Source organism: Bos mutus, chromosome 7 (assembly GCF_027580195.1).
Source record: "Bos mutus isolate GX-2022 chromosome 7, NWIPB_WYAK_1.1, whole genome shotgun sequence".
NCBI classification, from domain to species: Eukaryota; Metazoa; Chordata; class Mammalia; order Artiodactyla; family Bovidae; genus Bos; species Bos mutus.
This window is the reverse complement of record NC_091623.1, coordinates 12,167,936-12,194,023: the sequence shown is the minus strand read 5'-3', so window position 1 is coordinate 12,194,023 and position 26,088 is coordinate 12,167,936. Positions and strand designations below refer to the sequence as shown.

The window sequence follows — 26,088 nt, the reverse complement described above, 5'->3', positions numbered from 1 at the left end:
AGCATATAATGCAAGGATGGAGGAATCAAACCACATCCTATTCTAACTCTATAAAGGGCTAGAGTGTAAGTGACTCAAAAGTGTAATGGTGATCTAGCGGCTAAGACTCCCTGCTCCCAATGCAAGGGTCTGGGTTTGAACTGGTTAGGGAATTCGATCCCACATGCCAAATACTAAGACCTGACACAAATAAATAAATAATTTTTTTTTTTTTTAAGTGTAGCAACCAACCACTATTCATCAACTTGGAGAGACTCAACTGACTGTCTTCATGGCTCACTGTTAAGGACACTGTTACGAAATAACCTAAAGAAGAAATTAGAAATATGACCATCAAATGTGTGGAAGGCATTTCACTGAGTAAGAATGAAAACTGAGTGGGAAGTAGGATAGAGAAGCTTTGTGCAAGAAACAAAAAGCATATGAGAAGCCAGGTTTCAAGTGCTATAGAAAGCTCAGGGACATAGATGATCATGTGTTACCCTAACCTTGCAGGGAGGGAGTGCTTTTATGAATCAACAAAGCTATAAGGCATTTGCTGTATCAGATAGTAGAAAGGTCCAAAGTGAGAAAGCTCAGTTCTGTGCACATGGAAAAAACAGCAACCTTGGTTCCATAACTAAACCCCAAATTCAATAGGAAAAAGATCATAAATTATACCAAGTATTCATCAATGTTTATTACTGAAATGAATGACAAATAATTTCATCCAACAATCTCCAAATTGCTTAAGACTATGACACTATTTAACTTCTCAAATTTCATGACCTTGTTATTTCTGCACTCTAGTTTCTAAACAGCCTGACAATTCTATTTCTTTTCAAAAATTCTTATGCTCACAGTGAATAAACTGGTGGTATCATAAAATTATTTCAGTTCGAATAAAAGGTATATTCCTGCCAGACATTTCACCCAGCTGCAAATTATCTGAACTGAAACAAATAAAATCATGCTTTACTTTTTATATCAGCCTCTAAAACTTCATGAACTATACAGTCTACTTCAGATTTTACTTAGAAGCTTTTTATTTGAATCTTACTGTCCATGAGGTTTTCTAATGACACGATAGGAATCTTAATATTCAAAAGTGTTTATACTTTTAAAAATCAGGATAGCAGGAACCTACACAAAAGGCCTCCCTGTTTCTGATAGGAATATGCCACAGTCAGGCTTTATGCTCACATCACACAAAGATGGGCTGTTACTGGAGAGTTGTTTTCACACAGTTGGTATTTTTAATTCTCTATTTTTTGGTTCCAAAACGTAGCCTTCATTTTCATCACAAAGAGACGTCTGTAATTTCTTCTTCGGTCCACTTTTGCAAGTCTTTTGCATCATTTACCGTCCATAGCTTGGTAAAACACTTCAGCTTTTTCCTGGACAGAAAATAAAATACCATTTCTTTTATAAATGGAATTGTTAGGGGCCAGTCCATCCCATCAAAACTATGAAAAGTCTGTGATATTAGAATAGCAGGCAAGCTGTATGGTTAGGAGGCTATGGTGGGGAGCATCAGCCTTTTGGTGAAAGAAGTTCTCAGGGCGGCTGCTTTAATCAAGAGACCAAGGTTGCTGATCAGCTCCAGGGAGGGGATGGCACAGCTTCCTCCCTCTTCTAACTCAGCTGGAGGCTGTGTGTGCTCACAGGATGAAAAGTGAAATTGACTTAATAAAATAACGCAGGCTATTGGAAAAGTAAAATGCCAACATAACACAGACCTACTTTTCTTTCTGCAAAAATGCAATCCAGTTAAATATTAACATCTTATGGGAAAACCTGAATGAACTTTTTGACCAACCCAATATTTAGGGTCTGCAGAGGGAATGTGAGTTCCAATCATGGCTCTACCGCCAACTAGCTGGGTGACCCTGGTTTCCCGGTCAGTCTCCTACCCTCATTTTTCCCAACTACAACACAGGATGACAACAGTATCTATTTCACAAGGTTATCATAAGGGTTACGTGAATTAATGCATGTAAAGCAATAAGAACAGTACCTGGCTACAGTGTCTAGGCTGCTGCAAAGGACTGACTACCTAAACTTGCTGGTATCCATAGCAAGCACTCAATAAATATTAGCTATTAACAAACTCATAAGGATGCACCAGATTCAGTTTGGGTTCTGTGACCAATGAAATCAATGGGATAACCACTTTTAGTGAAAAGGAAAAACAACAAATACAGTTTGTCCTGATAAATCATCAGATATCATGCCAATGCAGCCTTTTCCTACCATTCTGTCTTATTAAGCTAACTTTCTAGATTTTAAAATATTATATACTAATTGGAAGAGCTAAAATATTTTTTCCCTTCTTATTTTTTAATTAATTTAATTGGAGAATAATTACCTTACAATATTGTGATGGTTTCAACTATATATCAACATGAATCAGCCCTATCCCTCTGGGTTGTCCCAGAGCACTAGCTTTGGGTACTCTGCTTCATGCATCAAATTTGCACTTTGTCCTCCATTTTACATATGGTATGTACATGTTTCAATGGTGTTCTCTCAAATGATCTCTCCCTCGCCTTCTCCCACTCAGTCCAAAAGTCTGTTCTTTACATCTGTGTCTCCTTTGCTGCCCTGCATGTAGGATCCTTGGTACCATCTTTCTGAATTCCATATATATGCGTTAATATGCAGTAGTTGTCTTTCGGAGGAGTTAAAATACTTATAAATAACCTGTGAATTTTACTGCTCTTGCTTTATAGCCTACAAGAACTTTCATATCTTACTGCCATCTTGCATCTTTTATAGTAAAGTTTAATTCCAGTTTCTTTATGAAAAAAGAAAAATAAGAAGACAACAAGAGAGGATTAAAGTTGTCTGTGGATTTTGAGCAGAACTAAGGGCTAAGCTTACTTTTAAAATCTCATAGATGATCACTTTTCCCTCTAGAAAAATTTTATGTGAATCTATTTTGTAACAAGTAACTGGAAGTAGCCCGTCACTGATTGAATCATTTGTTTCTAATCTGGTGTTGTGGAAAGGATCCAGAAGAGAATGCCACCGGACGACAAAGTGCTGCAGTATTCCAGCACTTTGGACCTAGCCCACCACCGGTTACCATGGCAAGGTTAGGAGTGTGAGGCAGAAACACAGAGGAAGAAAGAAGAGGAGGAGAAGCTGCTTGCAGGACTGTCAGTATACAAGCTGGCAACTGTCTCTTTAACTAAAATATCAGGTGTTCATAGTTCAATATTTAAATTGGTAATAATTCCCAGAACTAAAAAATATTCCTACGGCATAATGGCCAGCCAGGATGTTCTATCTGACTTACAGCCTATTCGCTCCAGATCACATGGTCATGGACCAGAGCAACAATACCCTGCCGCAGGTCAATTAGACTCTTCAGGCAGAGCAGGGTGGGGTAGGAGGTGGGCGAGGAGTTTATGCTTTTTTAAAATATAATCTGATATTTGGGAAACAAAAGGCTGCAATTTATTATTTATTAATAGGGTATTTTCCTAGGAATATCTTCCTTCCAAAGTATGTTTCAGGTTTGTATGACGATCAGTTTATATACTGACTACATACTCACTGGATGTCCAGGGTAAAAGTGCATTCACATAAAGCATTCTAGGTGGTGGAGAAGTTTGTTTAGAATAAAAAATCTGTCACAAACAAATCCACAAAGTGACATGCACAGATACCGACTCTAATCACCTAGCTCTGTGATACTGATTTTACCAAAAAGTTCATTCAGGCATTTCTGTAAGATGTTACGTAAAAACCTAAAGAACTTTTTGGTTAACCCAGTACTATTATTTTCATTCACGTTCTGACAGAATTCTTCACTTCTGAATGCAACTGCTGCATATCTGAATGAGCATAAAAGAGTATAAAAGAAATACTGTAAATATTATTTATATATCGAGGTTTCCATTAGTAATATTCTTCATAAATGAATATTTTAAGCAACCAATGTGTTGGTATACACAAAGGAGTTAATTCTTTAGAAAAATGATCGGAAAACCAACTTAGCAACTTAACAGATAAAGATCTGACTAGAGAGGCCTAAATGAATTCACATGGGCTTTGGGAAGAACCATTTTCATTTTATCATAATTGAATGTTTCAGAATATTTGAAGAGGTGCTTGAAGGAAGATCTGATGTTCATTTACAGGACAATCCTCTTCCTGGGACAACTTGGAAGAGTTCATTATAAATCAAAAATGCAACACAATCATTCTGACCTTTTCATATTTACTAATCCTTCCAGCTCCTTGGACTTGCTAGCTGCTTTCTTTAAAATTTCTCCAGGAACATCTGCTAGTTTAGCCACATTGAGTCCATAACTCCTTGCTGCAATTCCTCTGGTTATTTGATAAAGAAATATGACAGAATCAGGGACCTGGTCTTCTTCACCTAAAAAAATAAAGTTAAAAGAAAGAGAGAGATAAAGAAAACCACACTTGAAAATTGAAAGAAATTAGATTAAAGACAAAATAGAAATCTGTATAACTTTATTCAATTAAAATTTGTAATCTGAAAAAGAAATCCATTATTCCTAATCGCCTGTTACCTTCTTTACATATCTAGAAAAAGGGTAAATACTGTTTTGAAAATGCTTTTGCATTTAGGACTATCTTTTAGCTTAGTTAAAATGCTTTTTAACAATTATTCATTGTAAGTTAAGAAATATTTAGTTGTATGCTGCTTGCTGAAAATTTTCAAATGAATTTCTATACCCAAAAGAGAATGATTCTGATACATGGTACAATATAATTTCTCCTTTAAAAACAGTTTTTTTTTTTAAGTGTTTTCCAGTGAAAGAATGTATTCACCAGTCTTGTATGTAATATAATCTGTAAAGTAACATATATAAGGGATGTTTCCAAGAGTGCAAGAAACAAAGCCACAAAAACAGATAAGGAAATAATACATGTTGCATAGTTTAAATATCAAGACTGAGAAATTCTGGCTTATTAAATATCCTAGTTAAAAAAGAGTTATACATATTAAAGTTGATACTGTTCACATGTGTGCATGCTAAATTGCTTCAGTTATATCCAACTCTGTGCAGCCCTATGGACTGTAGCCCACAGGCTCCTCTGTCCTTGGGATTCTCCAGGCAGGAATACTGGAGTGGGTTGCCATGCCTTCCTCCAGGGATCGAACCCCTGGTCTCTTGCATTGGCAAGAGGGTTCTTTACCACTAGTGCCACCTGGAAAGCCCGTGGATGCTGTTTGGTACCATCCAAATCCCATTCGGACTGCCCCAACTATCAGAGCAACCCTCAGCTGTGTGCTCTCTTTGGGAACTTCCGCAGCTGAAGAAAGCTGTTTCGCCCAAGGTCACCTCCCATCGTGGGCAGCCTGCATCCAGTGGACTGGCTGCTACAGGGGTTGATAGGCAGCTTCGAAGGTGGCCACCAAAGATCCCCTGCCTCCTGGTGTCCATGTCCTTGAGTCATTCTCCCTCTCTGACTGTGAGCTGAACCAAGGGACTTGCTTCTAATGAATAGAATACGACAAAGATTATGGTACGTCACTTCTGAGATTAGATTGCAGGAGACTGTGGCCTGTCTCGGGCACTCTCACTTTCTTCCCTGTTTGCTCTAAAGGGAGCCAGTGGCCATACTGTGGGCTGCCCTATGGAGAGGTCCACATGGGAAGAAACCGATGTCTCTGGTCAACAAGTTAGTGAGGGTCTGGAGGCCAACCAACAGCTGTGTGAATGATCTTGGAAGTGGATATTCTGAGGTATGCCAACAGCATGTGAGAGGGCTGGGAAGTGGGCTGTCCCAGTCAGGCCTTGAAGTGACTGCTACCTGGCCAATATTTGGATGAAGCCTGTGAGAGAGACTGTGAGGTGTTCAGCTTGGGTTCGTGACTGACAGGAATTATGAGGTAATAAACAGTTGCTGTGCTAAGCTGCTATGTTTTACGGGAAATTTGTTATGGAACAATAAGATAATAAAAGGCATAAAAGTCTGGCTTTCTCGCCTCAAGCTGAGGTGACTCTGAAGGACCAACCCCTGACCGGGCTCTCTGCAGGGTTGGCTGAAGTCTTACAACTGTAATGCAGCCCAGAACTGCCTAGTCCTGCTCGGGTGTTGATGGTGAAAGCATTCCTCAATAAAACTCGGACACTTGAATTTCAGAATCTGTTTCTTAGGGCACCAGTCTACCACCTAATACATATGCTTGAAGCTAAAACTTTTAAAGAATTGGGATATCATGAAGTACAGTGTTCACTGGAAGGACTGATGTTGAAGCTGAAACTCCAATACTTTGGCCACCTGATGCGAAGGGCTGACTCATTGGAAAAGACTCTGATGCTGGGAAAGATTGAGGGCAGGAGGAGAAGGGGACAACAGAGGATGAGATGGTTGGATGGCATCACCAACTCAATGGACATGAGTTTGAGTAAACTCCAGGAGTTGGTGATGGACAGGGAGGCCTGGCGTGCTGCAGTCCATGGGGTCACAAAGAGTCGGACACGACTGAGCAACTGAACTGAACTGAAGTACAGTAATACAAAGACAATGCTGCAAAGGTATTCAGAACAAAATGTGCCACTTTGGCATGCAGACTCTCTTGAGTTGAAGATAGTGAAGGTCCAAAAGGCTCAGGAAGACCTATCTCCCCCTTCAATGGCCTAAAAGAATTTAGATGGGCAGAGGGGTGCTGGCTCGGAGACAATTACCAGAGAGAACTTTTATCAGAATGACCTATGCATATGGCAAGACAAACAACCTAATTACCAAATATCTGTTTTTCCCATTTTCCCGTCAATTACCCTCCTCCTCTTTGAAGCTCCTTCTCCTATCCCATTCCTTAGCTCTGGATGGTAGAGAAGCCTCAACTGCCTCACTGGCCCTCATATTCTTCTGGGGCCCCTGTAGGTACATAATTAAATTTGCTTTTCTCCAGTTAATCTGCTTTATGTTAATTTGGTTATCAGATCACCCAAAGAACCAAGAACAAATTCTTCCTCCCCAACAGCTGCATACAGTTTAATCTTTGATAAATCTAAAGCAATTCAGGATTATGCAGCTTTTATTATAAACTTCAACATAATTGCACTCTACTGCAAAAATGGCCAAGATGACCAGATTCACGGTGACTTCTGAGACCCTGGTATACTTATTATAAGTTTATCAGGAGCTTTTCTCATAACATTATTTCATTTGATAAATATGTAAGCTTTACTCTTATCAGCTACAAGCTAAAAAGCCCAAAGACTGAACACAACAGAGAAAAAAGGATAATGGAAATGTCTTTAATCTCCTCTAAGAATTCAGCAACAGACAAATAATATCTTTCTAAGGGTAGGTGCTAGAGGTGGGAGGTGAAAAGAATGCTGACACTCTCAGAATACATAGACTAAAACTCACATTGCAAAGCACTAAGAATATCCTTTACCTCCAAAGAAAACTAAAGGAACACAAAGAACAGGTGACGAAGTGGGTGGGAAAAGACTAGGAAGGAAGCATGCAGAAACCAGTGCCTGCCAACCTGGATAGTTTTTTGTTACCCTTCAATTGCTCACAAGACCCAAAGCGAAATGAACAGCAGTGGGGTATCAAAAAAGTTAGCTCTCTTCATTTTTAAGACAAACACAGATTTTATCACTTCAACTAGGCTAGTCCTAACTGATGTTTTCACCTCCAGCCTCACCTCTATAATCCAGAATTGAAAATGACCTTTCTAAAAATGAGATTAATTCATCTGTCAGTCCATCTGTCCATTCATTATCCATCCATTCATTCATCCATCCATCCATCCTTTACTGAAAGCCTGCTGAATTCCACAAACTCCCCTCATTTAAACATTGCTTTGCTGACAGCTTTTTTCTTTTTTTGCTTTATATACATATAATATGTATAATATGTAGTATATATAATATAGCTAGCTAAAGATGCTTCTTAAATACAGCTATAAAATATAGCTAAATTATATCTGTTGCCCCAAAAGACTCATTAACACATCTCAGGACAAACAACTGCTGAATTTGTCATCATATGTAGTCTCTACTTTAGTAATGATTATGGTAGTTCTTGGTGGCACTAGCGGTAAAGAACCTGCCTGCCAATGCAAGAGACATAAGAGACGTAGGTTTGACCCCCGATGGGAAGATCCCCTGGAGAAGGAAATGGCAACCCACTCCAGTGTTCTTGCCCGGAGAATCCCATGGACAGAGGAGCCTGGCGGGCTACAGTCCATGGGGTCACAAAGAGTTGGACATGACTGAAGTGACTTTAGCACACAGCATGGATGGTAGTTCTTAGAGCAGCATCAAGGTAAATAATGTGACCACTCTTCCATAATCACCTGAAGGAGCTGTATTAAGTTAGGTTCTACCTTAAGACTATCTTTCACCACTCTTCCATGGGAAGGAGAGGTAAGAAGTGGGAGGAGGAACAGAGAAAGAGAGGACAGGGAGTGCATATGTGTGTGTCTGTGTGTAAGATGGAAATGTGGAGGCAGAAAGAGCCAGGTCAGAGAGCAGATGGTAAAAACAACTCATGTCTTTACAGCCTCAAATAAAAGCTCATCATGAGGACTCTCCTTATAAGCTATGATCATTTCTTGTATGTGTGTGTGTGTGTGTGTGTGTGTTGTTAGTCGCTCAGTCGTGTCCGACTCTTTGCGACCCCATGGACTGTAGCCCACCAGACTCCTTTGTCCGTGGAATTCTCCAAGCAAGAATACTGGAGTGGGTTGCCATTTCCTTCTCCAATGATCATTTCTTAAACAGATATTATTGAAAAACTTATCCGACACTGCTTAGAGTCAGTGAAAGCAATCATTCAAGTTTCTCCTTGTTACAGGGAAATTTAGCACAACTGTCTTAAAGCAAAACTTCTCTAGGCAGTTATTAAACAGATGTGTGCTGATCAAATAGTTTCTGCAGTCACTTTCGGGAGAGATCCCTAAAATTTATTAGACACGGATGAGATTAGGTGACTTGTCCAAGGTCTGGAAGACACTACAACGCAGGTCTGTCACTGCTGGTCCACTGATTTATCCCACCCCAAGGGAAAGAGATAAGCACAGAGTCTTGGCACCCTAAAGGCCTTTGGGGGATTTACTGATGACCAATAGCCTCGAATTTAGACAGAAGAGGGATTAGGTCAGAGGCAAAGGATGAAGCCTAGATACAGCCAGGGTTAATACTGGATGTGAGCAGGCAATGGAGCAATGCTTCAAGTTTCTGAGAGAAAATAATTCTCAACCTAAAATTCTAGCCCTAGCTAAATTATAAATCCAGTGTGAAGGTATAATGGAGACATTTTCATTCATGCAGAGTCTTAAAAATTTTATCTCCTTTAATTAATATTATTAGCAGCTTCTCCAAAATCTATTACAGTTCTAAGAAAACACTTATTTATAAAGGGATTAATTCCCTGAGAAAGACTGGACTGGTTGAAGCACAAGCTGGAATCAATATTGTTGGGAGAAATATCAATAACCTCAGATATGCAGGTGACACCAAACTTACAGCAGAAAATGAAGAAGAACTAAAGAACCTCTTGATGAAAGTGAAAGAGAAGAGTGAAAAAATTGGCTTAAAACTCAACATTCAGAAAACTAAGATCATGGCATGTGGTCCCATCACTTCATGGCAAATAGATGGGGAAACAGTGGAACAGTAGCAGACCTTATTTCTCTGGGCTCCAAATCACTAAAGATGGTGATTGTAGCCATGAAATTAAAAGACGCTTGCTCCTGGGAAGAAAAGTTATGACCAATCTAGACAGCATATTAAAAAGCAGAGACATTAACAGCAAAGGTCCATTTAATCAAAGCTTTGGTTTTTCCAGTAGTCATGTATGGATGTGAGAGTTGGACTATAAAGAAAACTGAGCACCAAAGAATTGATGCTTTTGAACTGTGGTGTTGGAGAAGACTCTTGAGAGTCCCTTGGACTGCAAGGAGATCTAACCAGTCCATCCTAAAAGAAATCAGTCCTGAATATTCATTGGAAGGACTGATGGTGAAGCTGAAACTCCAATACTTTGGCCAGGTGATATGAAGAGCTGCCTCACTGGAAAAGACCTTGATGCTGGGAAAGATTGAAGGCGGGAGGAGAAGGGGACGACAGAGGATGAGATGGCTGGATGGCATCACCAAATCGATAGACATGAGTTTGAATAAACTCTGGGAGTTGGTGACGGACAAGGAGGCCTGGCGTGCTGCAGTCCATGGGATCGCAAAGGGTCAGACACGACTGAGCGATTGAACTGAACTAATTCCCTGACCATTTAACCCAGGGGATAGTGTCCTTATGTCTACTTCCAAATGTTGATTCAAATTAGTCTAGGCTATTCAAAGTTATCCTTGTCATTCTCATTTCTAGAAAGTGGTTTAAGAATAAGCATGTGCACTGATTCATTTTGCTGTACAACAAAAACTAACACAACATTGTAAAAGCAACTACTGTTGTTGTTTAGTCACTAAGTCCTTGTGTCCAACTTTTTTGTGAGCCCATGGACTGTAGCCCACCAGGCTCCTCTGCCCATGGGATTTCCCATGGACAGAGGATTTCCCACGTCCATGGGATTTCTCCAGGCAAGAATACTGGAGTAGGTTGCCATTTCCTCCTGTAGGAGATCTTCCAGACCCAGGGATGGAACCTGCATCTCCTGCATTTCCTGCATTGCAGGTGGATTCTTTATCACTGAGCCACCATATTCCAATAAAAATTAATTAAAAAAAAAAAAAAAAGAATGAGCATGTGAATCAATTCTGAAAATAAAACAGGACACTGATGAGATCCTAGTTGGCATCTAAGAAAAGTTCTCCTGCTCCTAAGAAAGACTCACAGGAAATGCTGGTCCTTTTTCTTCCTTCGGACATTATCAGTTCTGGATGTGATGCACAAAAGAACTGCAGCCATCTTGCTACTAGTGTGATGATGAAATTAGCAGAGCAGGAAGGCAAAGCCTGGAGAATTGCAAAGAGAAGCTGAAGCCCACCCTTCCTGAGGTTCCCATAATACAAGATTGTATTTATCCTCATTGTCTGAGCCAGAGTGAGTCCAAGCATTCTGTTACTTGCAAGTAAACAAACAGAAGACAGGTTAAGAGACATCCCAGAATGACACCAAGGCAGGTCTCGGGACAACAGCTGAGGTCTAGGGAGAAACCAGTTCAGATGAGCAGGAGGACATAGGACTCCAGGAGGAATGACTGCAGTAAGGAAACCTGTAATCAACAGGTGCAATCATGTGAAAACTGTCTAGAGAGGCGTTTTACAGTTACTAGAGGATAGAATCAACAAGAGACTCAAAACAATGAAATGAAAGAATAAAAACAATTAATTATGACCTTGGAGAAAAAAGGTGTAAAAGAAAGAAAACATACTTGTCTCCTTATGTGCCTCAGGAGTAAGCAATACCTAATGGCAGTAACAGTGAAACAATGAATTCGAATGAAATAGGAAAAATGTGAAACCATTACACTAGGAGGAAAGAGGAAGGGAGGACTGAAGACCCTCATTTAACACAAGCAGTCAGTAATACTGTCAGGCTGGTGAACCAAGAGATAGGAAAATAAGCACAGTATTTAGACCCAGGGAAGAAACGGACGGATGAAAGAACCAAAAACAGCTGCCTTGGGACTGGAGGGAGGAGGGGCCGTGTAGGAAAAGCATGGAAGAGGGGACCACTGCTGTTAGCACCTGTCTTTAGCATCATTTAGTTTTTCTAAAATTCTGTTCATGAATAAAAATTTAAATCAATAAAATAAAAAGTCAAAACACTTAAAATATAAGGGTCTGGGTTAGCAGTTAGTTCACATCAAACGCTTACCACTGACTCTCCCTCCCCTGTTGGTGAAATCTGTTTTGTTTATCCCATGGAGTTTTGGCTTATGAGCTCCTCTGGTCACTTTGGATGCAGATGAATAGATGTGAAACTGTTTCCATGAGAGAATTTATGGTGTGTTTTTCAAGATCGCATGGTGGCGAAAGGCAAGGATTGCCTAACATTGTATTTATCTCAGGTCCACTGCTTTGTTTTATTTGGGCCAGTTGCTTGATTTCTTTTTCAGGTCCATCCTTACTTATTACTTTTCCAAAATAAAATCTGGACTATGAAGTATCTTGGATAATGGATTTTCCATTGTAGCACACCAACTGTGTAAACCATCACTGGCCCACAGGCTGGTGGCTTAAAAAAATTACTACTGAGCATGGGGAAAAATGCTAAAATCTACTACATTACTAACAGCACTTGAATTTTTTTATTGGCTAATGACATTCTTTTTTCATGAAATGTTTCATTTCTGTGACATGAGTAGTAAGTGGAAGGCTAAGAAAAAAATATTGTAACTCTCACATAGCAGTTCTAACAGAGATGAAAAGAACCTGCAGGCAGAAGACATGGATTCTAGGTTCAACTCAGCTCCCACCCAGGTGCCTGACATGGGGGATCCAATTTACCTGAGATTCACTTTCCTTGTCAAATTCAGATAAAACATATGTCCAGTATAGAATACTAGAGACATCACTTTGCCGACAAAGGTCCGTATAGTCATAGCTATGATTTTTCCAGCAGTTACTCATGGATGAGAGAGTTGGACTATAAAGAAGACTGAGTGCCGAAGAATTGATGCTTTCAAACTATGGTGCTGCAAAAGACTCTTGAGAGTCCCTTGGACTGCAACAAGATCAAACTAGTCAATCCTAAAGGAAACCAACCCTGAATACTCATTGGAAGGACTGATACTGAAGCTGAAGCTCCAATACTTTGGCCACATGATGTGAAGAGCCCACTCACTAGAAAAGACCCTGATGCTGAGAAAGATTGAGGACAAGAGGAGAAGGGGGCAAAAGAGGGTGAGATGGTTGGATGGCATCATCGACTCAATGGACACAAGTTTGAACAAACTCCAGGAGATGGTGAAGGACAGGGAAGCCTTGTGTGCTGCAGTTCATGGGGTCATAAAGAGTCAGACACAACTGAGCGACTGAACAGCAAGTATAGAATATTGCTCTTAGTAAGTAATTCATGTTAAATCATACTTTGGGAAATATATTGAGTATTTTTCAAAGATGACTAATATAGTTGACTGTTAAGGCATCTTTCCTAAGATGGACCTAGGAGTAAAATCTAAATGTTCCCCCCTCATCCCACCTTCTTCTTGAAGAAAAATGAGATAAAGAGGGCTAGAGAAGGACTCAGAGATGGCGAGGAGAAATGCAAACTCTGTTTGACCCAAAGCTTAGAGAAAATGATGTTGGACAAATGTCAATTACAATCGACATTCATAGTTTTATTATTAATAAGCAGTAAGTTCATACTCCTATGAACTTTGGGTTATTCGTCACAAAAGCCAACAGAATGATAGTTGTACTTACGGCAAGAACAATTCATACCTGCATCCTGTTTGCTTTCATCCTCGTTAACCAAAAATCCCATGTGATAATTCCCCACCTGCTGTGAGTAACTTTTTTCCAGTTCACAAACTGGTGGATAATGGGTAACAAACAGGGTTAAGGATTTCACCTAAAGCAGTGAGACATAATGAAAGTTATTTTATTTTTAAATTTAAAATTTTCTCCAACTTTATTTTGAAAAATTTCAAACCTTCATAAAAGCTGCAAGAAAAGTACAATGAACATTCATATATTCTTTATCTAGACAGCCATTTGTTAATATTTTGCTGTATTTCCCCTTTCTTCCTTCCTCCCTCCTCTACACACACTCACATGAACATACATAGTTTTTTTCCTGAACCACTTAAGAACTGCAGACATCATGAAACTTTATCCTTAAATACTTAAGATTCTATCTTCTGAGAATAAAAACATTCTCCTCCATAACCAAAATAAAGTTATTATGCTCAAGAAATTTAACATTGATACATCACTATTTGGGCTTCCCGGGTGGCTCAAAGGGTAAAGAATCTGCCTGTAATGTAGGAGACCCAGGTTCAATCCCTGTGTTGGAAAGATCCCCTGGAGAAGGAAATGGCAACCCACTCCAATGTTCTTGCCTGAAGAATTCCATGGACAGAGGAGCCTGGTGGGCTACAGTCCACGGGGTGGCAAACAATCAGACACAACTAAAGCGACTAACACTTTCACTGACACTGTTTATTAACTATGTAGTCTATGAATTTCTCTTACTGTCCCAATAATGTTCTTTAGAAATTTTTTTTTAAATATATTTATTTATTTGGCTATGCGGGGTCTTAGTTGCGGCATGTGGAATCTAGTTCCCGAACCATGGATTGAACCCAGGCCCCCTGTATTGGAAGTCTCAGCCACTGGATCACCAGGGAAGTCCCTAGAAACCTCTTTATATTTAAAAAAAAAATCAAGACTCATGTAGTACATCTGGTCATGTCTATTTAGTACCCATTAATTTAGAAGACTTCTCCAGACTTCTCTTTTTTTTGATTTTTATGTCTTTAAAATTTTTGAAGTATCCAAGATAGTTGTTTTGCATAATCTCTCTCAGTTTGGATTCACCTGATTGTTTTCTCCTGATTAAATTCAGATCAAAATTTAATGCCAGGAATATTACATATACATGTAGGTGACATAATCTTTCCAATATATCACATCAAAAGGCACACGGTGTCAATCTGATCTATTATTGGGGATGCTAAATCTGATTATCTGGTTTAAGTGCGTGCCCATTCTTCACTGTACTGACACCTTTCTTCTTCTTAATTAATTAATAAATAACTTGTGGGGTTACACTTTGAAACTGTGTGACTATCATTTTCTCCAACAATCTTACTATCTATTGATCATCACTGCCAGAATCGGTCATTATCGTCAGAGTTGATAAACGTCAATTTAAAAAACAGCATTCTCTATTTATTAGCTGGCATTTTGTAATGTAGAGCTTCCCCTTCTTCCCACCCTACCCCCACCATTTTAAAATTTACTTTTGTGTTGTCACTATCAGTACGGACTTGTGAGTTACTTAATTAGCATTGTTTCAAAGCACACATTCTATGTATTCTAGAAATCCTTGTCTTAGGGGAAGTTAACATCAAATCTTGGTCTAAAAATTAGCAGAAAAGAGTAATCGAATTAAAGAACTCGTTTTGATTCATCTGCCATCCGCCTTATTAAAAGTCAGAACATATGTCTTCTGTCTAAAAACAAGTACAAATAAACTTATTAAGGCAGGGTTTCTTTGACAAGTTGCTCTTAAAATCTGCCCTGAAGCATCTTAGGACCAGCTGGCTCCCTGGAGCCCCTTCCCTTAGCTGAAAGGCATTTCTAGCTGGAAGATCTAAGGGTTTGGGTTACACCACTGTCCTCATCAAGGCCACACTCAGCTTAATGCAGCAACACAGAGCCTTCCCAATTCCTCCTCTCTTCCCCATTCTAGTGATCAATAGACATCATGAAAAATAAAGATTTTCAACCATAAAAAGGTTAGAACTCTTGTTCCTGAAGAATCCTCTTCAATGACTTTCCTCCAAGATAAATTTTACCTAAGACTTTCTTCACCAACATTTATAATATCCAAAAACTGCTATAGAAGCAATGAAAACAGAAGTGACAAATTCACTTCTGTCATAATTTGTTCCTGAAGATTCTTAAATAACTCTCTGGAATTTTGACAAACTGCTTCTGGCAGACAGACTCTAATGTGGCCCTAGCGATCTTCACTCCTCGTTGTTCATGCTCTGGAGGACCCTCTTCCCACACTGAAGAGCGCTGGCCCTGTGTACTCAACAACATGATGGCAAAATCAAATGCTCTGTTGCTTCTAACCTTGGCCTCTTGGAATGCCTCCCTCTGGGGGAAGCCAGACGCCCCTCTGTAAGGATGCTCAAGCAGCCCATGGAGAGGCCCACGAGGTAAGGAACTGAGGGCCCTGGCCAATCGCCTCACCAGCTTGCCAGCCATGTGACTGAGCCACACTGTAAGAGGATCCTCCAGCCCTGGCCGACAACCAGACTGCAACCTCAGCAGAGGCCCTGAGCCAAAACCACCCAGCCAAGCTGCTCCCAGTTTCCTCACCTCCAGACACTCCAAGAGATCATGAATGATTATTGTTGTTTTAAGCCACTAAGTTTAGGGGTAATGTGTTATGTGGCCATAGTAACTGATAGACTTCTACAGAGTAGATACAATTAAATTCAAAGTTGACAAGTTCAGCTCTGTCATAATTTGCTCCTGAAGGCTCAAAAAAAAGGAGTATCTTAAATAATTTTTTATTAAGTGAAAAATTCTTTAAATTCTATAGCACATTACAATTTTCAAAAGTTTCACACACATGATTTATAATCCCGTAACATCCCTTTTTCCTCCTAACCTTATAATGCCTCTCCCCGTTCCCTCTCCCACTGGTAACCAACAGTTTGTTCTCTATATCTGCGAGTCTGCTTCTCTTTTGTTATATTCACTAGTGTGCTGTATTTTTTGACTCTACATAAAAAGTGATATCCTACGGTATTTGTCCTTCTCTGACCTATTTCCCTTAGCATAACACCTATCTACGATGCTTAACATGGCAAAATTTCATTTTTTACAGCTAAGTAGTATTCTTAACTGAATGTTAAAAAAATGTGTTTTGGAGGTAGATATAGGACTTTATTGAATCCATGATATATAGTTCCTATAATGATTAAAGAAAAGTTCCTGAGCTATACCTTTTTGCAAATACAGAATTTCTTTTTTTAAAGAAAATATTTGTCTTAACAAAATATATCATCATTAACTATGTAATGGGGAGAGTTTGATGAAAGTGACAGGGATAGAAAGTTTTACACAAGTAAAATTGTACATTGAGATGCTTAGGAACAAACTCTGAAAAAAAAAAGGACACACACTGAAGGAGGGGGGTTACTAAAACAGAGACTCAAGAAGATCAGCTCAAAGGCCTTATATGGAGATCTTTTAGGATACTGCTGAGAAAAAGTATTTCACAAGGCAAAAATGGTACTATCTTTTATTTGGTTCCTTTCTCAAGAATTGGGTTGAAGGTAGATGGTCTCTGATCTTAATTTAGTTTGTCAAGGATAGTAAGATACAGTTTCTAGGTGGAAATATTGCCAAGAAGGCCTTTCTCCTACTGACCAGGTTTATTCCACTTCAGCTAAATAAAGGAAGACACATTAAAGAACTCAAACATTATTTAGGGCCAATCTACTTGAGTTCCACGTATAGCATCTGAATGATCAATTGCAAGAATAGGATCAACTATAACAAAGATAGTGTTGAATATTTAGAAACTGAGGTCAGGATACAAAAAAGGTACGCAAGATACTTACATCTCTAATGAAATGCTCAAGTGTAGCATAAGCAATGGCGATTCCATCATGGGTGCTCGTCCCCCTTCCCAATTCATCCAAGATAACCAAAGACTGTGGTGTTGCTTTTCTTATTATTTCTGCCGTGTCAGTCAGTTCTTCCATAAATGTACTCTGTCCTTTATATATGTTATCTGCAGCCCCCATCCTATAAACAAAACGACAACATCTTGATTTTCCCTCATTATTAGGATGCCAGACATTATTTTCTGAACAATCATTATAAAAGAGTTCCATGAGTCTATGTACTTTGAGCCAATAACAGCTGAAATTACATTAAGCAAACCAAAAAAATGTTGTATGTAAACTGTGTCTAACATCAAACGGCACTTCATAGAAACATTCTGGAGAGAATCCAATGTATTGGACCGAGCTCTTGAAAAGCAGGGGAACCTCTGACTAGGCCATTTTCTGACTAGTCATTTCAAACAGAAGTTTTGGTATTTACAGGGCAAAATAATACTTGTCTGTGTTGCTGTGTTTAAAATCCATGAGTAATAGTATACTGTACAGTCAAAGGCTTTTTCCAGTGTTTCCTTAAGATTCCACACTGATATTACAAATTAAAGGACCACATTGAATAAGATAAAACTATTTTTTATTCAAACTAAAAGTATAAAAGTTTAACAGCCTAAGACACCTAATACAGGTTTCTAAAGTGGACTTCATGGAATAGAAGTGCTTTAGAGATGTCAAGAAACAGGTTCAAAAGATTTAAGAGTTCTTTCCTATAAGACTTCTCAGAGCCTTTAATATTCTACTACACATTATGCATTTCTTACAGCATATCTAGCACACAGCATTTCAAACTCATTTAACCACAGGCCCTTGAAACTTCCCTTGGAGTTTCAAGGTCTACAATAATGATCTGACAATAATGGTCTATAGAACACATTTCGGAAAATGCACAAAAGAAACTGGGGTGCGGGGATGAAATTAGGTATATGCACTCCAGGCAACTCAGTCAGCAGCAAAACCTAGAATTGACTCTGACCCACTAGCCAGCTTTGTAAATGCTGTAACTATTAATATTTTCTCAGCAAAATACCTTCAGCAATTTAGCTTTTATACAACAGTTCACATGTGACCCACGAGAGGATAATATATCTCTTATTTCTGGAGGAACTCATGGTGAAACCGAGCCTTCATCAATCTGTGACTGGAACCCTGCAGTGGGCAGGAGACAGAGTGTAATTCGCCCCCATGCAAGACTGGTGGAGCCTTAGAACTGATCTAGTGGCATTTAGAAACTATAATTAATTACATCTCTGATGGAGGTGATAGGGGTTTACTCAAAGTGCTGCTGATTTTATCTATTTTCAAATCGGTAACCACAAAACATAATTTCTGAAATGTTGCTAACTTAGGAGCATTCTCATTACTTTATCAAAGTTCAAATTCTGTTATTTACCTCAATTTCAAAGTTCACTTTACCAATACATTCCCTACCACAAAGCAAGAAGATTAAACTTCCCTGTCTCTGCAACCACACTGAATTCTTCAGAATATTAATGTTTGATCCTCACTTAACGATATTTTATTTTATTCCTGATTGTGAACTGATGACACGAACATATCTTTGGCTGATAGGTGGGTGGCTTTATATATTCATCTGTGTGTGCGTGCTCAGTCATGTCCAACTCTTTGCAACCCCATGAACTGTAGCCTTCCAGGCCTCTCTGTCCATGGAACTTTCCAGGCAAAAATACTAGAGCAGCTTGCCACTTCCTATTCCAAAGGATCTTCCTGACCCAGGGATCGAACCTGCGTCTCTTGCATCCTGCATTGGCAGGTGGATTCTTTACCACTAGCGCCACCTGGGAAGCCCGCATGGCATCAAAACGCGTGAAACCAAATCCCATGGTATCAGCATGTCTCACAGTATTACAGGGTTTCTGTCCTTAAGAAGGTTGGGCCAGGTTTGGGTGGATCTTGGATGTATTTTTATTAAACAATGATCTCGACTCTATAAGACCAGTGGTTTTCAAATATCTTTTTACCTGTTAAATCCTTTGTTCACATGAAATCTTATAAAGAAACTCACTCTGCAGACGAGACAAAAGGAACACTGATGTGGCCAAGAGCCCAGCACTATGAGGCTCACCTTCCCACCTAGAGGGGGCTCTGTGGAATATTAACACCCTGTAGAACAGTCTGAAGGCCACTGCATTATTAGCAGCCAACGCATTTTCTTTCACAATTCCATTTTTCCATAGCACCTGATGATAAAGTAGCAATGCTGCTCAGCAGACAATGAAGAAATGCTGGCAATTAAACAGTCACTGGGGTCACTGGGGAAGTATGTGTTTGTCACTGTGGCAACTTGTTCATTGATAAAAATATTTTCTGTTAACTTCTCCTAAGAAATTTAAGAGATTCTTAAGAAATTAATTTTTCCCATAAACTTCAGCAATATAATAACTTTGTAAGATTCTGATAGACAAAGAATTTTATCACTAAACACATTTTCCTTTTAGTCCTGGTTACTAGGAAACAATTGAATAACATCTTAAAATAATAGCAAACAGCAACTGTGACTTCATCTAATGTTTCTATGCTAATTTCTCCTTGACCTTTGAATACCATTTTACTTTCTTATTATCCTGCTCTGTTGTATATATCCCAGTAAACTGCCTAAAATAACTTAAAAACAAGGCAAGGTTTAGCATCCTTAACAAAAAGTCTCTAATTTTCTATCACTCCAACAAGCATTTACAAGACATACTACAAGACAATGATCCTGAATTTTTTCAAATGTTAAAATATATTAGAGATTTAAGGAATTTCAGAACATATGTCATTGTTATCATTCTGCCTGTATTTGTATTCATATGCAGTGAAAAATGGGAAACGCACTCTTTAGGTTTCATCTCAGAGTTTGCTCTGAGTAGACAGGTTACAGATATGTGATTAAGAAAAAACAAATCACTCTGATATTTTTAGGAGTGGAGGCTCACTAATCTTTCTAATCCCCTACCCACTCCTCGTCTATAACCCTTATATAGGTCAACAAAGCTTAATAAAGCATTAATGGAGAAAAGAAATTACTACTTTTTTGAATCAGTTTCTAAAGTCAAGAACACTTTCATGAAAATTTGAACAAGGGTTTGTTTTTATGAAGTCTTAATATTTTGAAATAACATTCTAGATGTTTCTAAATTATAGCAAATGGGTGGGCCTCTGTCCATTCAAAACACAATCTCTGGGCCTTGTGAAAGGAAAATGCTAGCATGAGAGAAATACTGCAATTAACAGGGGGGAAAAAGATTCTTTATATTGAAAGAAAGTAACTGGAGCTTAAATATCAAAATTGCTAAATAGAGGCAAAGATTATTTGTATGCATCGGTATTTTTTGACATAATAAAAGTATATATTATTTTATATATATATATACACACACACATACATACATACATGGCATCCCAGGTAGCTCAGTGTAAAGAATTCGCCTGCCAATGCAGCAGACTCAGGTTTGATCCCTAGGCTGGGAAAATTCTCTGGAGAAGGAAACGACAACCCACTCCTTGCCCAAGAAATCCCATGGACAGAGGCACCTGATGGGCTACAGTCCACGAGGTCACAAAAGAGCTGGACATGACTCAGCAACTAAATAACAACAACAGCATGCACACACACACACACACAACTAAACTTTACCATTTTAACATTTTTAGGTGCATAATTCAGTGTATTAAGCACATTCACAACGCTGTACAGTCATCACTACTATCCATCAGCAGAACTTTTTCATGATCTCAAAATAACTCTTTAAAAACTAACTTCCCAATCTCCCCTTCCCTCAGCGCTTGTCTCTACAAATTTACCTCTTCTAGTTTCTCAGATAAGTGAAAGCACACTCTATTTGCACTCTGTTTTGTACAGAAGGCCTTTTATATTAGCTCATTTTGCCTTCTTTTTGAAACTGAAGATGTTCTACTCACTTCACTTTGCTAAAAACTTTGCAGAATTTTGTGCAGTATTGGTATCTTCGCTTGGGTTTGTTTGTTTGTTTGTTTGTTTTTGCATATTATATAAATTTTACAAAAGGAAAATAATCTCCTGAATAGCAAAATACTCTAATTTTTAAGAAGGGTGGTCTAAGGGAAAAAAAGTTGAAGTCTAAGAAGAGAAAAAGCTGAAAATGGTTACCAAATATTGAAAACTGTTTATACACCATGGCATTTAAAAGGCATACAGAAATGTGAAGTAGTAGATTTGTATCACATTTAAGTAAACATAAACATTAACCCAGCAATGGAATGAAATCACAAATAACTTACCACTATACATGTGCACTTTTTAAAAGTCTGGAAGGTCATATACCTAAAGAACAATGGTTTTCAGGTCATGGAATTACAGGTGATCTAAATTTTTTTCCTTTTTGAGCTTTTCTATAGCTTTAAATTTGCAATGAACAAGCTTTACAGTGTCATCAGAAAAACACATGTTAATTTAAAAAATCACAATACATTAAAATACTTTGTACTCTACTGATACATTTAAAACACTTTATATTCTACTGTATCATTACTTTAAGACAAGGCAAAATGATTGTAATTACCAAGAAAAATAACCAGCTTTCTTCTACCAATATCAAAAATACCTTATTAGCAGCAACGAGATTATTATAATAGAAAAGAAAAAGGTTTATTTCTCTAGTTTACCTGTTTCTACTAACAGCTGCAATCAGATCACACTATGGTATTTAAAGTCAATTTATAACAACTATGACAGTGAACTGCGAACATAACCAAGCAAAAAACCACTACAGCAATCTTTCTGGGTCGCTGGAAACATGCTGAGAATCAAGGCAGCAATCCAGGAATGCCAGACTGTTATGGGCTCACATGAAACCACAACCACTAGAACCACCTACAGAGTACACGCAGGCCACGCAAGGACAAGGTGCTCTCCTAGCAAAAGAAACTCACAGTGTGCCGGGTGGGCAAACCATTTCTCAAAACATCTACTAGTCTACTCAGGGGGATGGTCCCAAGAAATTCAAAGGAAAATAATTAACTATTTCTTAACTATTTTCTGTGAAAAAAAACACAAACAATTAAAGCCATCAAAGGAAGGATAAGATTAATCAGTCATGAGGGCAAAAACTAACCTTATTAATTAATAAGTATTAGTTAATAAGAGGGAAATCCGACACAATCAAAGGAGGCATTGTTATAACTGTATGAGCTTGAGCAAATCACAATCTGTTTTCCCTTGTGTAAAACGTCCAGCATGGAGACTGAATAATAGCTCCTAAACCTAGATATGTTTCTGAGTCACTTGCAGAGGTTCTTTTTTAAAGAACATTTTAGTTAAAAAAAAATGTAAGTATAGAGGGCTTCCCCAATGGCTCAGTGGTAAAGAATCCACCTGCAATGCAGGTGACACGGAGATGGGGGTTCAATCCCTGAGTTGGGAAGATCCCCTGGAGGGGGAAACGGCAGTATTTTGCAGCACTCTTGCCTGGAAAATCCCACGGACAGAGGAGTCTGGTGGACTACAGTCCATGGGGTCACAAAAGACACAACTGAGCGACTAAACAACAATAAATAGTTGATTTACAATGTTGTGTTAGTTTCAGGTGTACAGCACAATGATTCAGATACATGTGTGTTTGTGTGTATTCTTTTTCAGATTCTTTTCACTTACAGGTTATCACAGAATATTTTTTAGAATTTCTGTACTATACAGTCGGAGAAGGTGATGGCACCCCACTCCAGTACTCTTGCCTGGAAAATCCCATGGCTGGAAGAGCCTGGTAGCCTGCAGTCCATGCGCTCACTAAGAGTCGGACACGACTGAGTGACTTCACTTTCACTTTTCATGCACTGAAGAAGGAAATAGCAACCCACTCCAGTGTTCTTGCCTGGAGAATCCCAGCGACGGGGAAGCCTGGTGGGCTGCCATCTATGGGGTCAACAAGAGTCGGACACGACTTAAGCGACTTAGCAGCAGCAGCAGCAGTATTATACCGTAGGTCCTTGCTGGTTATCTATTTTATATACAGTGGTGTGTAAATGTTAATCCCAACCTCCAAATTTATCCCCTCTTCCCTTCCATTTTGGTAACCATAAGTTTGCTTTTTATGTCTGCAGGTCTGTTTCTGTTTTGTAAACAGGTTCAACTGTATTTTTTTTTTAGATTCCACATGAGATCCAACTAGTCCATTCTGAAGGAGATCAGCCCTGGGATTTCTTTGGAAGGAATGATGCTAAAGCTGAAACTCCAGTACTTTGGCCACCTGATGCGAAGAGCTGACTCATTGGAAAAGACTCTGATGCTGGGAGGGATTGGGGGCAGGAGGAGAAGGGGACGATAGAGGATGAGATGGCTGGATGGCATCACTGACTCGATGGACGTGAGTCTCAGTGAACTCCGGGAGTTGGTGATGGACAGGGAGGCCTGGAGTGCTGCGATTCATGGGCTCGAAAAGAGTCGGACATGACTGAGCGACTGATCTGATAAACAATATCATATGATATTCTTCTCTCTCTGTCTGGCTTACTTCACTGAGCATGATAATCTCTAGGTCCATTCCTGTTGCTGCAAATGACAATATGTCATACTTTTCTATGGCTGAGTAATATTCCATTGTGCACATACATCTTTATCCAGTCATCTGTCAATGGACATTTAGGTTGCTTCCATGTCTTGGCTATGTAAATAGTGCTGCTATGAACACTGGGTGCATGTATCTTTGCAAATTATACCTTTGTCCAGATATACACTCAGGAGGGGGATTGTTGGATCATATGGCAACTCTATTTTTTAGTTTTTTAAAGAACTCCATATTGTGCTCCATACTGGCAGTGCCAATTTACATTCCCACCAACAGTGTAGGGGGGCTCCTTTATTTCCAACACCCTCTTCAGCATTTATTATTAGTAGACTTTTTGATGATGGCCCTTCTGCCTGGAGTGAGGTGATACCTCATTGTAGTTTTGATCTGCATTTCTCTAATAATTAGCAAGACTGAGAACTTTTTCATGTGCCTATTGGCCATCTCTATGTTTTCTTTGGAGAAATGTCTATAGATTCAATGTAATCCCTATCAAACTACCAATTGCATTTTTCACAGAACTGGAACAAAATTTTTTTAAAGTTTCATAGAAATACTAAAGATCCCAAATAGCCAAAGCAATCTTGAGAAAGAAAAACAGAGCTGGAAGAATCAGGCTACCTGGCTTTAAATTATAGTACAAAGCTATAGTAATAAAAATAGTATGGTACTGGCACCAAAAACACATACATAATCAGTGGAACACAGTAGGAAGCTCAGAAATAAACCCATGCACCTACTATGGTCAATTAATCTATGAAAAAGGAAGCAAGAATACACAATGGAGAAAAGACAGTCTCTAGTCTCTTCAATAAGTTGTGCTGGGAAATTGGACCATTATATTGAAAAGAATTGAAAAGATTGAAATTGGAATGCTTTCTAATACCATATCAGTCGTGTCCAACTCTTTGGGACCCCATGGACTGTAGCCTACCAGGCTCCTCCGTCTATGGGATTTTCTAGGCAAGAATACTGGAGTGGGTTGCCATTTCCTTCTCCAGGGGATCTTCCCGACCCAGGGATCGAACCCAGGTCTCGCTTTACTGTCTGAGCCACCAGGTAAGTCCAATACCTATACAAAATAAACTCAAAATGGTTAAAGACCTAAAGGCAGAACCAAATACTACAAAACTCCTAGAGGGAAACAGGCAGACACTCTTTGACATAAATTGCAGCAATATCTTTTTAGATACATCTCTTAGAGTAACAAAAATAAAAGCAAAAATAAACAAATGGGACCTAAAAACTTAAAAGCTTTTGCACAACAAAGGAAACTGTAACCAAAATGAAAAGACAGCCTACAGAATACAAGAAAATATTTGCACATGATGTGATTGACAAGGGATTAATTTACAAAACATACAAAGAGCTCATATAGCGCAGTTAAAAAAAAAAAAAAGTACATAATTAAAGAAGGAGAAGACCTAAGCAGGGGTTCTTAATTACAGAGTCCCAAAACCTCCTTCATCATACTGGTAACACTTGAATCTCCAGGGAATCTACATTTCAGGGACATGCCTGGAATCTACACTTAAAATTAAACCAAATCAAACCCTCAGGTGACTCTGAAGCATTAAATTCATACAACCACTTCCCATCAAAAAGATGAAGTGAGATATCTCCTGTTTGGCAGACAAAGCTATAGGAGCTAAATATAGAGACACTCATAAGGTAACATTTCTGATGCCAATAAAATTCTCAACAGTCCACTCATTTAGTAAAATATAATGTGGTTTTTAGTGCTAGTATTTACTACCAACTAGACAAACACATACTGACTCAAGATGTTTTCTTTCTATTCAACCAGGATATATATTTTTTTTAATAAAGTATAAATACTCCACAGTAGGTACTCAATCAATATGTCCTGAATTAAACTAAATTGGGCAAACAGACCAGTTATCATCCACACAGCCAAAAGCAAACATTTAAGATAATTTAATTTAAGTATCTGAAGACCTATTACCTTCAAATTCTCTCTCAAAATAAACACACTGGAGCCATTCTGGTTACACAGCATTGCTGAAGCTGGGGGCCATAAGAAAGAGTTTACGTGGGGAGTGTGGCATGAAAATTACTAATTAATGTAAATACTCCTTTCTACCAACATTTAACTGACATAAATAGACATAAATTATGCTGAGAGAAGCCAATTGTTTTATTTTAAAACTAGACAATAAGTCATCGCTTTTCTAAAACTTAACTACTGAGTCTAAAGCACTGAATAAGGTTTAAGTTTGCATTTATCAGGATAACAAAAAATAGATCTTAATTCAGTGATGCACTCAAA

At 38.7% G+C, this 26,088-nt stretch overlaps 1 protein-coding gene across 3 annotated transcripts in view; it reads right to left on the bottom strand.

Annotated features, from left to right (window-relative positions):
• Window positions 1-640: 640 nt before the first annotated feature.
• The window catches only part of MSH3 (mutS homolog 3), a 182,690-nt gene continuing 157,242 nt past the window's right edge, over window positions 641-26,088 (bottom strand). For all 3 annotated transcript variants that reach the window (XM_005904548.2, XM_070373062.1, XM_070373063.1), the window contains exons 21-24: window positions 17,197-17,383; window positions 13,331-13,460; window positions 4,198-4,369; window positions 641-1,376 (exon numbers count right to left, since the gene is read on the bottom strand). In XM_005904548.2, the coding sequence (XP_005904610.2) occupies window positions 1,280-1,376; window positions 4,198-4,369; window positions 13,331-13,460; window positions 17,197-17,383 (586 nt within the window). In that variant the 3' untranslated portion in view covers window positions 641-1,279. The remainder of the gene's footprint in view (window positions 1,377-4,197; window positions 4,370-13,330; window positions 13,461-17,196; window positions 17,384-26,088) is intronic.